Below are 16281 nucleotides of genomic sequence, written 5' to 3' on the forward strand. Positions count from 1 at the left end.
TGGTGGTACGCGCGAGTCATCGAAGGCTTTCTGGAGGGTTTTTTTCTTTATCGGCGAACTCAAACCATTGACCGTTTCAGTAACGAGTTGGAATAAATTTATATTTTACATAAAACATTGAAAAGCACTACCCGCTACTTCTAGTTGGAGATAGCATCAAGGATGCACCACGACGAAAAGGATCGTTAAACGATGTTGAAGCGATTCAAAAATGAATTAAACCATCTGCAGTCGGGCGATCGGTTTAAGGATTCTAATCCACAAATGGATAGATATCTTTGAAGCATTGAAGAGCCTTTCTTTACACATTACCGAAAGGATTCAAAATGTGTATTTAAAGGAACTAATGTCACGTATGACTTTATTTTTTTTTATCAAAAGTCTAATAAAATAAGGCTAATGATGAATTGTAAATTTGTGATTTTTCTGCAACAATTGCATACAGTTTTATCGAGTTTATTTATGCTTTGGTTAGCTGTAAATTTGAAAGCATAAATAAAGTACGATAAGTCGTGCTCCGGTTTGGATGATCCTGATATCCATGCAAATTGATAGATTGGCATGTCAAATATTACAAACAGTGTTAATGTATTTATATTATACATTAAAAAACATTTGAAAAGAAAACATTGGTTGTTTTCCCTCAAGCAGAATCAGTACGAAATATTCCAAACGGAATGTCAGACTATGGGAAAATCTTACTTAACGCCACAACCATTTGCACTCCAAAAAGGATTCCCAGAATGCACAAAGCACTCGAGATGGTACTACTACGCCGTACGCTGGACAATTCCGCCACCATCGGTTGCACACTTCGCTTTCGCCGTCCGGTCCTGCTAGGTGTGAATGGAAATGGAAAATTGGAAAATTTCAAACCAATTTCACCAACTACAACAATCCATGGAAAGCTCCTGTCGACGGCCACCATCACCACGACCAGTCAAATGCACAACAGATTGTCACTCTCCCTCTCTGCCCCCTCCGGCCCTCTAGAGATCGGTTGTAAGCCAGCTTGCACCGAAAGTATAAAGTATCACACAATATTGAAAGAGGAAAAACTAAACCCCTCCCGGATTAAGCGGACCAACCTCGTTCCACCCACAAGTCATCATACCGATGATGAGAATTTTGCATGCAGAACGTTGCTAGGGCCGGGAGAAAAAAGAAACAAGAAGCACTAGAAGGAACCAGCGCGTTTGAACCAGCCAAGCGTACCCCGTTTACGGGGATTTGACCGGTGCTAAATATGCGATCGGCCAGGACACACGACACCCAACGGAAGGAACTAAAGGAGGAAGATAGTTCTGCAAAGGGTGAACAATCCAGAATCCGCAACCGACGAGAGAAATGTCGACGACTACTTAAGCCAAGCGAAAATGGTGAGAATAATGGAACGGATGGCGTGCATAATGGCACCCGGGGAAAAAATGGTTTGCGAGTGCTTCGCGAATGTGCATCTATTCCTGATGTACCCAAATGTTTTCCTTTGTGTTCAAGTAGCTGTATATAGTTTTATTGTTTTTAGGGGTTTTCTTATGAGCTTGAAATTAAATTAAATTCACACCATGCTCTCAAAAATGGCACTTCCATGGTGCCAAGTTTAAGGATAGTACGTTCAAATAAATCATTCCCACACTCCCGTCCAGGCCAGAGGACGTTTTGCACACCTTGCACCAAATATACAAACACACCTTAGACCGCATCGGAAGTACAAATGATGCAACGGTGGCTCGTATCGCGTGGAAAAACTTCCCAGTCGCCAGGGAGAGGCGAAAAAGCGCAGTAAAATAATTAAAAACCAAACAGTCCTGCTTCATCAGCATAGCCCTTGTCCATCCTGGGTACGTGGAAAGTGGTTTTCAAACGACTGGGTTCGATCGGAGACGCGAACGCGAGGAGATGGAAACCAACCCACACTCCATTCAAGCGGTTCCGTAACCGAACTTTGGTCGCCGATCCCGGTTGTGAGACGGGGTTGTGGTGTGACGAACCAGGAAGCAAAAACCTTCACTTCCGCCATTCGTTTCGCGGATGAGAGAAGTGTGCACCGGTTGAATGGATACGAGAAGATACGAGTGAACAACCATCGGAAGCAGGAACAGGAACCGACGTCGTATCTTTGGACGGGAAAAGGAGAGGTTTGTATTCTGGTGGTTTATGAACTCTCTCTCGCTTTCTCGAAAAGCACCGTGGCCATTGACCTCGGCAGACGGGCGTTTACCAGGGAGCCATCGGGCTCGTGGCGCTGTAGCTACATTTTCGGCTCACATCCGCTGGCCAAACTCAAGACTACCACCAACGAGCAGAATGATGCTGTGAGCGACGACGCTGATCGTGCGATGATTTGAGCTGAAACCCATTCTAGCCCATTCCAGCCCATTCCATCCCATTCCAGCACATTCCAGCCCATTCCCGCGATCTGATTTGGCTTCTATTTTAGGGATTCTCTTTAGTATGACGCTCTCTCGTGTTTCAAGGTTCATTGTCATCCATATTTCTCTTCTTCCGCGAAGCATGTTTCGAAGGTTTTTGGCAAGCCGAGGTACACCTTTAGGCTTACAATTATGTTTCAGGTAATTAAGGATGTTATTCTTTTGTCAGGTATCAGATGCAGTCTGGCATGCCTGGTAACACGAGTTATTTAAAAAAGCAATAATTTAAAAATTAATTCACAAAATAAATTGTTCCAACAGTTGTTGATACTTGCGTAACACAATCTTTTAAAACATTGTTAAATGATTCAGCTATTTAGGCTACTTTTTATTTCAACTTCCAACGAACCTCTTTTTTTTAATGGACAAAACAAGATCGTAGATGGCTTGGTTGTAATCCAGCAGCGGTTTGGGTTAGAATATGTGCATGAGATGACCAAAACCCGACCGCACTAGCTTATGGTTGAAATTAAAGATTTTCATGGAAATGTCGGCTTCGCTTATTACAGAGGGTTTGAGATAGGAATTGAATCCGAGCTGTACTAGTTGAAGAAGTTAGGTACACACTTAGGTACTTCATGAGATCGTGATGAATGACCAAGTGACAACAGCAGCAATGCCTGTTTAAATGGGCTCTCGAATCAACAATTATTCTATTCTTACTCGCGAATCATTGTTGATTTGAGATGAGGTCAATGGTTGATTAGAGCCTGCATCGATCAATCTATCGTTTGTCAATGTTTAAATTTTGCCCGAAAAATCAGCTCCCAATTAAGCAAAGAAATAAAATGTTTAACGAAAAATTACTAGCTTAGCAATAAAAATCGTATCGAATAGACTATGTGCTATAGTGTTACTCTAATCAGTTGACGAATTCAAATAAAACTGTAGATTTTACATCGATTATATACCACAATATTCTTGCTAACAAATGTTTTTGACTGCTCTCTGGTATTATTCTTAAATGAGGACATAACTCGAATATATTGCCCCCGATAATAAACGATCGATCGATTCAAGATGTCGAATTAAACATGGAAAAACAATGGAACAATGTTTTGGAGCCTTGCATTGGGAAGAATTTCACAAGCTGTTAGCACACTAATAACGATTAGAAAAGAAATATCAATAATAATAAGCTTACATAAATTGTAACCGCTCCCAAAGAAATGAATCCGTTTCGAGTTCCGTTCGAATGTGTTAAAACCAATTTAGCTTACCTTGCTGAAATATCCCACCGTGTGGCAGCCGTCACTATCCGCTAGCGTCATCACGTAGAACAGGAACGGTTCCACATCGTAGTACAGTGTTTTGTGGTCCAGGAAAAACTTTGCCAGCAAACACAGATGCTGACAGTATTGCTTGTGCCGTTTCCCGTCCACCTGCCACACGCCAAGCTTTCCTTTGCGATAGATCTACAAGACATAATCAATATTAGTGGACGTTTTTCAACAATGATATTCGAATAAAACGCATGTTGTACCTCATCACCAGGCGGATGTCGCCAGACACACTTGGCCGCATGACGCTTCATGCCCACCTCCGACTTTTGATAGCGCAGGCAAAACTCGCACAGATACAATTTCGGTAGCCGCGTGGCATCGTCCGGGTAGGGCGACTGGTACCAGACCTGCATGCAGTGTCGCCCCATCGAGATGTATTTCGTGCCCTTCCCGGTCACCATATCACCGAGCTCCTTCTCGATACTTTCGCTAGCCAGTGCCTGTGCCTCACGGAACAGCTGAAGATCGTAATCCGGTACGATCCCGTCTAAATTGGGCTCGGGTTCGATTTCGTTCCCTTCTTGATCGAGCAGCGGTTTCGGACGCTCGGTTCCTGGGGCCGGCGGTGGCGGTGGTGTTGGTTTAAACCGTGCCCTTATATCACGTATCTTCTGGGCGTAAATTTTCTGCTCCGGGGTTTGTATCTTTTTAGAATTTTCGTACACCGGAACCGAACGGCGCCGTTCTTCTTCACGCTGCTTGCGTTCCACCAGGAGCTGTTTCGTTTGGTCAGCGTTCATGTTGTGGTACATCGGACACGCTTCGAGGGTGAAATGCCTCTCGAACTGTCCACCCATGTGCCCGAGCGAGTCGCAATGTTCCAACGGGCAACGCCGTTCAACCGGCGTCTCCTCGACGGGCAACTCCTTTGGCGGTGGTTTATCGTTCGTCCGCTTGCTCGATGACAGCAGCGAGTTGGAGATATTGTTTTTCGCCTTCCCCTTCGTTGGGACACCCGGTGGTTTCTTTACCGGACTTTTGGATGCCGACCGCTTCACACTGTCCGCATCGGAATCAGTTTCGGACGCGTTCTTCCCCAGCAAATGCTTCGATTTGCGCGTGCTAGCGGACCGAGTGAGTTTTCGCGTCTGTTTTGTCGTTTCCGTCTCGGAATCCGAACCCGCCGCCAGGCCATCCTTTGGGTCGTTTTTCTGAGGTGTCCTTTCAAGCAGTCGCTTCATGGTGCTGTTTGCTTTTTTCAACTGTTGTGCCGTTGCGCCGGCCGATGGCGACGAATCGTCGGATGACTCCGTTTCGGAATCGGACGTTTCACTGGAGGAAGTGTCGCTCGAGCTGGATGTGGCCGACGAAAGGGCGTCGATGGGAGATTTCACCGTTTTCGACGCAGCAACCGAAGGTGTGGCCACTTTTGATGATGAATTGCTCGTTCCCGGCTGTGGTTTGACTTGTGCGACCGGTTTCTGCTGTGCGGCATTGGATTGTCCTACCTGAGAAGCTTTCCGTGGACGGCCTCGTCCACGTTGTTGTGCCGCCGGGACTGCAGACGTTCCGGAAGCGGGCGTATTCTTATCGCAGACATCCGAACTAGGCCCCGTAGATGGTAAGGTTGCGTTTCCACTAGTCGAGCTGGAACTCGACGTTCGCCTATCTTTTAAATCCGGCTTTTCCGGAGCATTCTCGTCGCCCGACTCGGAAGAGTTTACGGGCGAAAATATGCTCTTTTTCTTTGCCTTCGACGCAGTACCGACTTGTGATGCTGTTCCAGTTGAACCTGGTTTTTTCACACCGGAATTTGTACCGGTACCATTGTTGTTGGATTTGTGCAAACTCTTCACCACCGTGCTCGCCTTGGCGGCTCCCTTGGTGACGGGAGTAGGATTCTGATGGTGCTGCTGCTGCTGCTGCTGTTTGATAACCGACGGGGGAACTTTACCTCCGGTAATTGGTGGCGCTGAAGGTCCACCGGATTTCTCCTTTCCCTGCACGGCGGCAGTCGGTTTCTTTTTGCCCGTGTCGACTGCGGTTCCCTTCTTCTGCCCACCGGCATTTTGTGATTTATTTGCAGTTGGCTCAAAATCATCCTCATCGCTAGATGATATTGAACTTTTCGAAAGCTTCTGCTGCTTGATTGGAATCGGTTTATCTTTGATCGTGTGATCCGGTTTATTGGCGGGATTTGCCGTTTTGTTCGTGCCACCACCAATTTCCGAACTGCGACGACGAGCGATTTTGTCGTTTACTTTCGCTGGTGGAGCTAAAAATAAGCAAACAAAAAGGTGTGTCACAGTTTCACCAACGTCAAGTAGGCATAGATTTGCGTACCATTACCACTGGCAGCATTTGTAGCCGCACCATTACCACTGTTAGCAGGCCTTGGCGTTGGTTCTTGCGAACTGGACGAATCACTTTCACTGCTGGAGCTTACCGAATCCGAACCGCGTGTGCTTCCCGAATCTGTGCTGGAGCTGGAATCCGATGAGCTACCGCTGCTGGATTCGGTTGTGCTTGTCGACTGCGATGGCCAAGAGGATCAAATGTAAGTAAGCTTCCGTTATTCTTTTATAAGATGAAAGTGCTTACCTTCTTGCGATGCGGCATTGCTGTAGACACTTACAATAACCGAAAACACCAAAATAGTTTCCGCGCCTTTCCACCTCACATAAGCAGGGTTGTTTACGTTTCAACGCAACAGAATGCAACAGAATTCCTTTTTCGAGAGGTTTCTGCTTCACGTTGAACCACGATACGACCTAAATAACTCTTTTTACACAACAATTTCCACTGCCCAGCACAAGCACTTCACAATCGCTCTATTTGAAGCACCGGCCGGACCTAAAATTCTCGGAAAATCCGTGCCAATTGTTCCGATCAAAACATTTGACGAGAAACAATTTTCCATCCTCGGCATCACAACACAACATCCCATAGGCTAGCTGGGAGTGAAACAAGCCGATGACAGTTTGGTAAACGTTTGACAAATGCATGCTTTTTTTTGTTTTTATTTAATTTTTCGGTAAATTTCGTGAATTCAACTTCAGTACACGCAACAATTAATAAAAGTTGCTAGTTAAATTGACTAACCCATAGTTGCAGGTAGAAAATGTTTTCTAAATGGTAGAAAAATGTTTTGGCATATTCGAAATAAATTAACTTTGAAAATTTAAACAAATTTATATAAATCAAAATTATGTCCATTATAGCCCAAACGAAAAACACCAAATAATATTAAAATCAAGTTAAAAATATGTTGTTGTTGGATTGTTGGTAAAAAATAGACGCAATTAGCTTCAGCTCCATTAGCTTCGGGGCTGTTTGTTTACATTGAGTACGTCCATAAAATACGAAAAACAGTCGCAGTCAGACCGCACTCGCTGGACAATCAGCACGTTTGTAATCCGCGAGGAACGTACGGCCCCAACCGTAGCAGGATCTAATCACACCTCGTAGATATCAATCATACAGTTAAAATGCCACGAGTTCATACGTTCCTGTTTTTGATAGTGATTGCGTTCCTACATTCCGATGCCCAGACTGGCACCCCAAAGAAGGTGGTAAGTAGCGTTTGGATATCATTATTGACGTCAAACGGCCTTGAGCGATCACCTGAATCGTTTCAATTATTTTCGCTTCCAGCAAACGCACCCTCCAGCGATTGTTTCCACGAGTGGCCTACAGAGACTGGCAAACGCACCGATGGACAATTTACAGCAGGCCTTGGAGCAACTGCTCGTCGAGCGAGTCGTCGGCACACCGGGCCATGAAACGGTGAAAAACTATATAATCGATCAGATGAAGGCACTTGGGTGGACCGTAGATTTGGATGAATTTGATGACACAGCACCGATCGTTGGAAAGCAGCGGTTTACAAATATAATTGCCTCGGTCAACCCCGACGCGGAACGAAACCTCGTGCTGGCCTGCCACTATGACAGTAAATATTTCCCCGGACAGAAGTTTATCGGTGCAACGGATTCGGCTGTGCCTTGTGCAATGCTACTCTCAATTGCTGCCTCCCTCAGTCCACTTCTCGAAACCATGAAAGACAAAAAGGATCTCAACCTGCAGTTTATTTTCTTCGATGGTGAGGAAGCCTTCCAGAGTTGGAGTGCCACCGATTCAATTTACGGAGCACGTCACCTGGCGGAACGCTGGGAGAAGGAAGATCGTCTCAAACGAATGGACGTCCTGGTCCTGCTCGATCTGCTCGGCACCCCGGAGCCCAATTTCTACAGCTACTTCGCGGAAACAGAGAACTGGTACGTGCAGCTGCTGTCGGCCGAGCGACGCCTGGATGAGTTGGGCCATCTGGAGAACTACAGCACTAGCAGTGTATCCCCGACGCAACGCACCATTGCCTACTTCAAACCACATTCCTATACCGCCCATATCGAGGATGACCATATTCCGTTCCTCCAGCGTGGGGTCCCAGTCCTGCACATCATTCCTAGCCCATTCCCAGACGTGTGGCACAAGCTGGAGGATAACGGTGATATCGTTGACCTACCGACGGTGCACAATTTGATAAGAATTTTCCGCGTATTCATTGCGGAATATATTCACCTTCCCTTGTGACGGTTAAAAACGGAGTTGTAGGCCACGTGTTTAGGTAAAATTCGCTTACGTCCAAAATGTACTTATGGTGCATACCTAACTACACCCCGTGAAATTGTAACTTGTTTTTTTTTATTACCATGATTTTATTGAAGTTTTGAATCGAAGAAACAAAAACACCAACGAAGCACAATCTTAAAATTTTACCAAACGGAGCATATCGAAAAAACAACTAATTGAAACCATTGTGCAATACACAACTATTGTTGATTCAACTGTATTAACGACGTAAAATTGATTGTTGAATAAAAAATATACAACACCGTTAAAATGATGTATAAAAAAGAATCAGTAAGTGTTTTTGAAGCACGTGTTTCCATACAAAATGGTGCAGCTGTTTAAATTCAGAAGCATGTTTTTCTTTCTTTCCGCTCCCCATTTACACATACTGACACGGCTATTAACTAGGGCAAAAGGGTAACAATAAGGGCTCGTGCATTTTGATAAAACTACGATTTATCAAGCGTGCATTCGATAGAAAAATAGTTAAATATTCATGCATTATCATGATGCTATTGAAATAAGTTTGTAATAATTTCCATTCGATGTCAGTATAACAATGTTAATGCATTTTTATGCGTTTCAATTCTTTCTTCAATTTTACGATCATTTGCAAGAGCTAGTAGAAAATTTATTTCGTATCATAGATGAGATTAAATGTTTCGGGGAGTTGGAAATTGGATAAAAAAAATTATTTTAAAAATGTTAATCTAGAAGAAATAAATTTTATACGTGGTAACGATAATCTACGTTATTTCACTTACCCTTACTTACTTAGTACTTCTCCGGAATAATTGCAGCGAAAACATCAACTTCCAATCGTCGATGAAAATCTAGAACGTGAGAACGACGAGCAGCTTATTAAATTTATCTCACGCACATCCAATATTTACCATGTAAAGGCTGAACTGACTTCCATGATGTTATTATAGTAACCCACCCACCGCTTGTAACGAATTATTTGTTTTATTTCTTTCATTCTAACAATTCACTTTAATTACCAACTGATGGAGGGAATAGTATTGACAAAATTTTATTTAATTCTTCTATTTCCTGAATGCTGATGCAAATCACCTGCGGTGGCACCGCCATGTCCAATGGTCAATGCTGGAAGCTTCTATTCTTACCGCCTTTCATCTGTAATCCTGCTAACTGGATTATCGTACTACAAAAGGCATCTTGAACCTATCTTTATATCAAATCTGCAAATGAAAGAAAGGGTGTGTGATATTTCTTCCAACGCTCTTCCATATGATCGTCGTAAACATTAGTTGCAAGTGATGCTTTTTTTCGGCGCCTACTTTTCCCTTCAGTTCGCCCTACGTTCTCACTTAAAGCAGCACTGCACGTGCTCCACATATCTTCCCATCAAGTTAGACTAGAATACTCTGCTTCCGGACGGCACCTGGCCGTCCCTCCCGGGGAAGGCTAGTGGGCGCATGATGAGAATCCGATGCGTTGGCGGATTATTTGTTCGAAAAAACCTCTATTGGCAGTATGGGATGATGTACGTTCCGATGTACGTGTTTCGTTTAAGCTCTATGTATCAATTTGACTGTTGTCGCGTACACTGTGGTTCATTTTGAATAAAAACCTCCCTATGTCTTCCACCATATAGGTCGTGTACCAATCGGAAGCTCTAGGAGACGTATGATAAATTGATTTTACCTAATCGTTTAGGCTACAGCTATTACCCAATAGTACTATCAAGCACTAAGATCAGTAAGCTTTGCCGAGCGTTACAAAATTGTGATAGAGATTTTGAGATTTTTAGCATGTGTCTTGCAAAAATGGTTAACTACAACTCTAAAACATTTTCCATGGCCAGCTATCCGGGTCCCGGATAAAGATTCGTAAGTGTAGAACTACTGGTTTAGAAAGGGAGTTTTTTGCTTGTGGGAACTTCTATAGGTATCCTATTGTTTGGAGATTAAGAGTGTAAGGTAGTGGAGAAATTGTGCATTTAAAAACATTCGACAACGATACGCGTCCTGTGGATACCGTCACTCGTCGGAAGAGATGTGAATAATGAACGATGCTTTCCTACAAACTAAATTGCTTGGTAGTTCACGCGGAATTGTGTGGATGGAATGTGCACGCGTTGTCACGCTGGTTGTGATGATGGCTACGTTTCTCGGGTCGATGGTCACTGTGCGGGGAAGTGGTGTTAGATTTCCGTGTAGAAATCCGGTCGACCAATGTTCAACAGTTTGAAGACACTGGGCAGCAGATACTGCGTGTTAAAGCCGATCACACCGTAGGTAAACAGTTTGTACGATAACTCGACGATGATTTTGTTCTTGTTCTCGAGCGTATTCTCCGACTGGCGCAGTTCGTTCTTATCCCGCCCAAGCAAGAAGCATACGAAAGCGTACGAAATGGATTTGGCGAAGGCACGTGACGCTACGATGCAGCACAGCCCGAGCACGGTACGGAGCAGCAGCAGTCCAAGCATGCTGTACGAAGGCCAGATAACTTCGTACGGCGGAGGTTGCGACGGCTGTTGGAATTCTCCCAGATGATAGTGTAACCAGGCACCGATCTCGATACCGGCACAAACGCTAACCGTGAGTGCTGTGTCACCTCTGAAAAAAAGGGAAGACCGGATTAGTGGCCCTTTTCGTCGATTGATCAATCTGCAGACAACACGTACCTTGTTGGAGTCCATTTGCCCGAATCCGGATAGAAAACGATAAGGAATATCGAAATAGCCAGTACATAGATTGGCGACCAGCGTGCCGTAACGATAACGAGATCTAATTTATCAACGATTGGGATCAGAGGAATCATCAATAGGATGACCAACACAAGTCCCGCAATGATATCCTAAAAAATGAAGAAAAATATTTTAAAGTTAAATAGTTTTTTTTTTTGTATCTAGGAGAAAATTGTCCCGTATCTTACCAACACGCTGTGCATGCCCAGGTAGACTCGGCTAACACAAATCACAGCACACCAAACGCACGCTATGGCCAACCCAACGGGCAGTGAGTAAATATACCGATCGTACGTATAGATCAGCACCGAAAACGGTATCGCTACCGAAACCATTGCGTGTGTCGATGGCATACCGTACTCCATGCCCCATTTTTTCTGCAATCTGGCCGCAGGGTAGGATGGACGGGGCCACCGAATTACATCCTTAAGGCTTTGCCCTGCAAATACAGGTGTGGTGCATATGTAGAAGATTCGTTATCGATGGAAGATATGAAAGAAAAAAAATTAGAAAAGAAGAAGAAGAAGATATGAAAAAAAAAAACCCAACCACGTGCCCCCCCTCCCTCCTCTTATTTTCTCCCAAGTGAGCCGATCCCATCGCAAACTGGTTATCTCCTGCGTACCTACGTACATAATCGACGACCAAACCATAACGACCCGTCGCCCGACCGCACTATCGATGTTCCAAAACCAGAACGGGATGAACGTGGCGTAGAATATCTCATCCCCCAACTCGGTGCCGACAATGAACAGCACGTACCAGAAGTAATTCGTCACACGATAAGCATTATCGTCGCCATCGATCTTCTTGTTGGTGCTGTTGGAGGTTGCATGATTCACGGCGGAACCGTTGGATAATAAGCCACCCTTGCCGCCGGTTCCATTGTGTACGACCGCCCCGTTCACCGGTTTTCCGTTCGCCAGCGGGTTCTTTTCCTTCCCGGCGTTACGCTCGTACACGATGCCGAAGTATTCCTGTACCTTCACAACCAACTCGGGGCTTTTCAGGTACTCCAGTAGTGGATGCATGATGATGAGTATGATGTTTTTCGTTGTAGGAATTGGGTTGGTTATCTAGACACCCCGCACTATTGCCGTTCTTCGCTGCACGAGAGATGATCAAACCACACAACACTGGGGAGGTCTACCTCCGTTTATCACAAACGCTCTTGTTTCGTTTGTCGATAATCGAATCCTTAAAGAACACCACCGACGACGACGGAATGTTCCATACGGGTTATTTTCTAATCATTTTTAGGCGAGAAAAGCGACACAACAACACTGCAGATGCGATGCGTACGAGTGGTATGTACAATGTGCGAAATGGTTTCCCGTGGTTCACAGTGGCATTGTTGTGGAATGCAGAAATGTCAAATCGTTTGACAGGGAACAATTTGAAACGTTATCGGTGAATTCAAGTTTTCGGTTGCTCACCTTTGCACAATGTTTTCTGTATTGTAGCTATCCTGATGCTTCTATGGCATGATTTATCATCTACAATAAAAAAAGGTTGCAACCATAACTGCTTTAGGTTCTTTCGACCCTCTTTTATTACGAATTTTGTGTGCATTTGGGAACGGGTTTACACTTGGTAAACTTACTCAACTTTAACACAAAAAAAACAGTTGTTTTCATATTATTACAGACGATTTATTGAATTTAAATCAAATGGGGTGTATCGTAGCGTATTAATAATTGCACCTTGTCATAGTTTCCCAGCAGCAGCTCCTGGTATACTTTCAACATTTTCAAATGTGGCACCACCAATGGATGGTTGCAGGTGTTCATGGCTACCTTTGCCTGCTCGTAGTCGCCCATCAGAAACAGTACCACCGCCCGGTTGTAATGCATCACGGACTGGGCCGCGTCGGCCGAGTTGATGTTCCAGTGCGCCGATGCACGCATCCCGAAGTCATCGCCCGTCAGGTCGCTGATAAACTTTGGCTCCAGGTACGTTATGGCTTCCAGGGGACGATTCATCATAATTAGTGCTTCCGCAGCGTACATGTGCGATAGCAAACTGATGAAGAAAGGTGAGAAAAATGTGTAATCCAACTCGTTGAATCTACTGTTCGAAACAGAAACTTACAGGTAAGACTCTGGCAGATCCTTCACCGTGAGCATTTGTTTGGCGTATTTGAATGCCAGTGTGTACTCGCCCAGCGTATTGAGAACGTAGCTGTATGCGGCAAGCACGGCACACTTGAGCTTGTTGAACGATGCCATCTTCATCGGCAACGACGGATTGCAAGGTACTCCTTCGTATACCTTATCCCACGCCACAGTTCGATCGCTGTTTTCCGTTTGACGGATAAGTTCCGGCTCGTGAAACTCCAGCAGCGTGACCGCATTGCGCAAACATAGCGCACCAAACTCGAGCGTTGTCGCCGGAATGGCCAACGATTGATCACCATCAACGACCGGTGTTTTCGGTGTGGGATTAAGAATATACTTCCGGTGTACCCCACTGCCAACGGCGCCGTGCGAAATGTTTTTACTCTGACTTTGCTTCTCCTGACGGTGAACCATGATGCAGCATTCAGCCAACCGGAGCCACAGTCGGGGATTGTTGTGGTACGAGTTAAGTACGATGAGTAAACACTCGAACGCTTCCTTCGGGCGTTGTAGGTGCAACAGTGCCAAACCGTGGTTGTAAAGTATTTCCGGCCGTTTCGTAGCTCCGACGCAATACAGCGGAGATCCTTCAACCTTCTCGGTGGATGAGTCCTCCGTTGCGGATTTGTCGAAAAGCAGCGCTTGCTGGAAGAATCTCGCCGCAAGTGCGTAATGTTTCACGGAAAAATGAATCACGCCCATATTATTGGCCAGAATGGTGTTCTGATCTTCACCATGTTTGCTCACACAGACCGGGTCATTGGTGAACTGTTTGGAAAGTTCCTTCGCAGCCATCTGATAGTCATTGCCGAGGAAATACTGATGACCCTTCAGTATGGAGTACTCTGATGTATCTTCCAGCGGAATTGACATATTTTTCTTGCCATTCAGCAAGTTCGACCGGATCAGTATCAGTCGAAACTCCTTGCGGAACTCTTCAAACTGCAGCTCGGAAATATCCTTCCGGCTTTCGTTATCGATCAGCGGTTCGTCTTCATCCGAATCGCTCAGAATCGCGTACACCTGAATGCCCAACCGATTCTGCAACATTCCCAGCAGCCGGTTCGCCTTCTTCGGTTGGTTGGTGTCCAGCAGCAAGTGTACGGTAAAAATTCCAGCCCGTCGCAGCAAATAATCATCCAACCGATCAAAGTGTGCCATCACTGCCAGCATTATCTTTAGCGCTCCCAACGGTTGCTTGAAGTGGTACAACACGATCGCTTGGTTCACATACGCCGCGCAAGCCTCGCGGTCTTTCACGTCCACCGTACGAATCTCACCAACCAATCCAGTCAGCTGCATCATGGCCGTACGGAACTGATCGTAACGTCGCAGGTCACTGTTGTAAAACTCCACAACCGCCTTATTGTGCAGCACTTTCGGGTTGTTTTCTTGCGTTTTGAGCAATTTTTGCAACGTTTGCAGACAGGCATGGTAGTCGGCTCTGAAACCCGAAAGCGAAGGTGCCGATTAGGGACACGTAGACGATGGCCGTGGAAACTTACTTTTGAAACTCGATGAACGATTGATGCTCCAGATCGCGCTCTGCCTCAGATAGTGATGATTTCTTATTGCTCGAATTGCCGTCCGCCATGGCGAAAGTAGGATTATTCTGTAGAGGATTCTATTTTGTGTTAACAACAAAACAGACGTGAAATTATTCACAACAAATACAATGGTTCTGAAATTAAAAGGTTGATTTCTGGCAAAACGTCAAATTTATATCAGCAGAAACCTGCATGATATACGAACCTTGGCAGCCGGTCAAGGTTCATAGAAGAAAACCTTGTTTTTATTTTTCTGACATCCAGAGAGCGCTTTTAGTACTAATTGTTCAAATGAATCGTTATGAAAATAGTTTCACGTTTCATCAAAATTGTTACAACAGTTGTTAACAGGTTCCTGCCGGGTTTTAACCGAAGAAAATACCTTAAACATTGTAAATTAAATTTATTCACTACTTAAGTCAAAATTTATTTTGGAACAAAAGTCAAAGGATTGCTACGAATTAGATATTGTTGATTATAAAACCTTGCGGCATTTACTTCTTCAAACAAAATGTAGAATTTTGGTAATATTTAAATGAAATATGTTACTCGTGATGCTAAGAATAGTTATCTCCAAGCATTTCATTGCACGCACCTCCACTTGATTAAGCAGAGATCGGCTGGGCAGCAATTAAATGTAACCTTGAATTAAGTTCAACTCAGGCAATATACCATTAGAGGTTCGGCCACTAGGCAACGATGTTCATAAAGCCGCGAAAGATGATGCCGAAGAGGTGGTTCGAGTTCGAGTGCTGGTACAATGAGAAAATAATCAGCCACGCTAGATACGCCGGAACTGGTCCAATAAACTACTCCACGCATCTCGCGTGGGCTCGATGATATTTTCTACCCTCTCTCTCTCTCTATCTCCTTGGGTTCCCTTTGTGGGCTTTCCGATCACGTTCTTTTTTCATTCCTCTTCAAAATTAAGATACTCTTTCAAACGCTGGCAAAGCTCACGGTATCAGCGATGACCGCCGCATCGGCAGTGATCTTTCTCGCGGGTCGACCGCAAGTCCGCGGAATAAACTAGGCAAGCAAGGCAGGAGCCGTGCCGGGGCGAAACCCAGTTCGTACCATCCGGTCGAGGGAGTCAGGCACATGGTAAAAACACGCTGCGATGCTGGTCGAGCCCGTCGAACAGACGAAGCTCAATTCATGCTACCACGCGCAAAGACTGCGATGGGCGATGGAGTCATAAAAATGTTCGGTAGTACGGCCTACGAAAAGAAAAGAAAAAAGGAGAAAAACATGCTAAAGGAAAACAACAAACTGTTGGCACTGGGTGGGATGGAAATAAACCACGGAGCGCTGATGATCATGCCTGATGGTCCTCGCATAATCCTCTCGCGGAACAGCTATGCCAAAGGGAACGGAAGCAAGCACACGCTCAACACTCTTTGGCCACCTTGCGTTTTGCGCGGTTGGATGTTTTATGCTCCCGTTTTTTTTTTTTTTTGGTTTTATGATTTGTCTTTAACTTCTCCAACATGTACTGTTCGCCTATTCGCGCAAGTTGTAGTTCCCAACCACCAACAAAGAACTCCACAAATCGCTGAGGTGTGCGTTGCTTTTTGGGCGGCGGTTTTATTACTCGAGGCTCGGAATGGTTGT

The 16281-nt window shown here is 44.9% G+C and overlaps 4 protein-coding genes across 4 annotated transcripts in view; 1 reads left to right on the forward strand and 3 right to left on the reverse strand.

Annotated features, from left to right (window-relative positions):
• The window catches only part of LOC131293207 (histone acetyltransferase KAT7), a 62739-nt gene extending 56357 nt beyond the window's left edge, over window positions 1-6382 (reverse strand). Inside the window, exons 1-4 of the mRNA XM_058321290.1 lie at window positions 6257-6382; window positions 5999-6188; window positions 3916-5930; window positions 3653-3847 (exon numbers count right to left, since the gene is read on the reverse strand). Of these exons, the coding sequence (XP_058177273.1) occupies window positions 3653-3847; window positions 3916-5930; window positions 5999-6188; window positions 6257-6274 (2418 nt within the window). The 5' untranslated portion in view covers window positions 6275-6382. The remainder of the gene's footprint in view (window positions 1-3652; window positions 3848-3915; window positions 5931-5998; window positions 6189-6256) is intronic.
• A 662-nt stretch (window positions 6383-7044) lies between these two features.
• On the forward strand, window positions 7045-8560 carry LOC131282724 (glutaminyl-peptide cyclotransferase-like). The gene is made up of 2 exons (XM_058312258.1): window positions 7045-7227; window positions 7310-8560. Exons 1-2 carry the CDS (start codon window positions 7144-7146, stop codon window positions 8246-8248), a joined length of 1023 nt encoding a protein of 340 aa, XP_058168241.1. The 5' UTR covers window positions 7045-7143; the 3' UTR covers window positions 8249-8560.
• A 1877-nt stretch (window positions 8561-10437) lies between these two features.
• On the reverse strand, window positions 10438-12215 carry LOC131286418 (sphingosine-1-phosphate phosphatase 1-like). The gene is made up of 4 exons (XM_058315368.1): window positions 11629-12215; window positions 11192-11442; window positions 10941-11113; window positions 10438-10872 (listed from the first exon to the last, which is right to left on the reverse strand). Exons 1-4 carry the CDS (start codon window positions 12032-12034, stop codon window positions 10455-10457), a joined length of 1248 nt encoding a protein of 415 aa, XP_058171351.1. The 5' UTR covers window positions 12035-12215; the 3' UTR covers window positions 10438-10454.
• A 424-nt stretch (window positions 12216-12639) lies between these two features.
• LOC131282018 (CCR4-NOT transcription complex subunit 10) lies at window positions 12640-14753 on the reverse strand. Its single transcript, XM_058311400.1, has 3 exons — window positions 14626-14753; window positions 13095-14564; window positions 12640-13025 (listed from the first exon to the last, which is right to left on the reverse strand). The coding sequence occupies exons 1-3, from the start codon at window positions 14712-14714 to the stop codon at window positions 12665-12667; spliced, it is 1920 nt and encodes a 639-aa protein (XP_058167383.1). The 5' UTR covers window positions 14715-14753; the 3' UTR covers window positions 12640-12664.
• Window positions 14754-16281: the final 1528 nt, after the last annotated feature.

The sequence above is a fragment of the Anopheles ziemanni genome, chromosome 2, assembly GCF_943734765.1.
Source record: "Anopheles ziemanni chromosome 2, idAnoZiCoDA_A2_x.2, whole genome shotgun sequence".
NCBI classification, from domain to species: domain Eukaryota; kingdom Metazoa; phylum Arthropoda; class Insecta; order Diptera; family Culicidae; genus Anopheles; species Anopheles ziemanni.

Bases quoted from the DNA above. Each gene is read 5' to 3' on its own strand.
- LOC131282724 (XM_058312258.1), top strand. From the start codon at position 7,144: ATGCCACGAGTTCATACGTTCCTGTTTTTGATAGTGATTGCGTTCCTA. The intron at 7,228-7,309 runs GTAAGTAGCGTT...TTTCGCTTCCAG, and splicing joins CTGGCACCCCAAAGAAGGTG to CAAACGCACCCTCCAGCGAT.
- LOC131286418 (XM_058315368.1), bottom strand. From the start codon at position 12,034: ATGCATCCACTACTGGAGTACCTGAAAAGCCCCGAGTTGGTTGTGAAG. The intron at 11,443-11,628 runs GTACGCAGGAGA...CTGTATTTGCAG, and splicing joins GTCGTCGATTATGTACGTAG to GGCAAAGCCTTAAGGATGTA. The intron at 11,114-11,191 runs GTAAGATACGGG...TTCATTTTTTAG, and splicing joins TGGGCATGCACAGCGTGTTG to GATATCATTGCGGGACTTGT.
- LOC131282018 (XM_058311400.1), bottom strand. From the start codon at position 14,714: ATGGCGGACGGCAATTCGAGCAATAAGAAATCATCACTATCTGAGGCA. The intron at 14,565-14,625 runs GTAAGTTTCCAC...TTCGGGTTTCAG, and splicing joins TCGTTCATCGAGTTTCAAAA to AGCCGACTACCATGCCTGTC. The intron at 13,026-13,094 runs GTAAGTTTCTGT...TTTCTTCATCAG, and splicing joins GATCTGCCAGAGTCTTACCT to TTTGCTATCGCACATGTACG.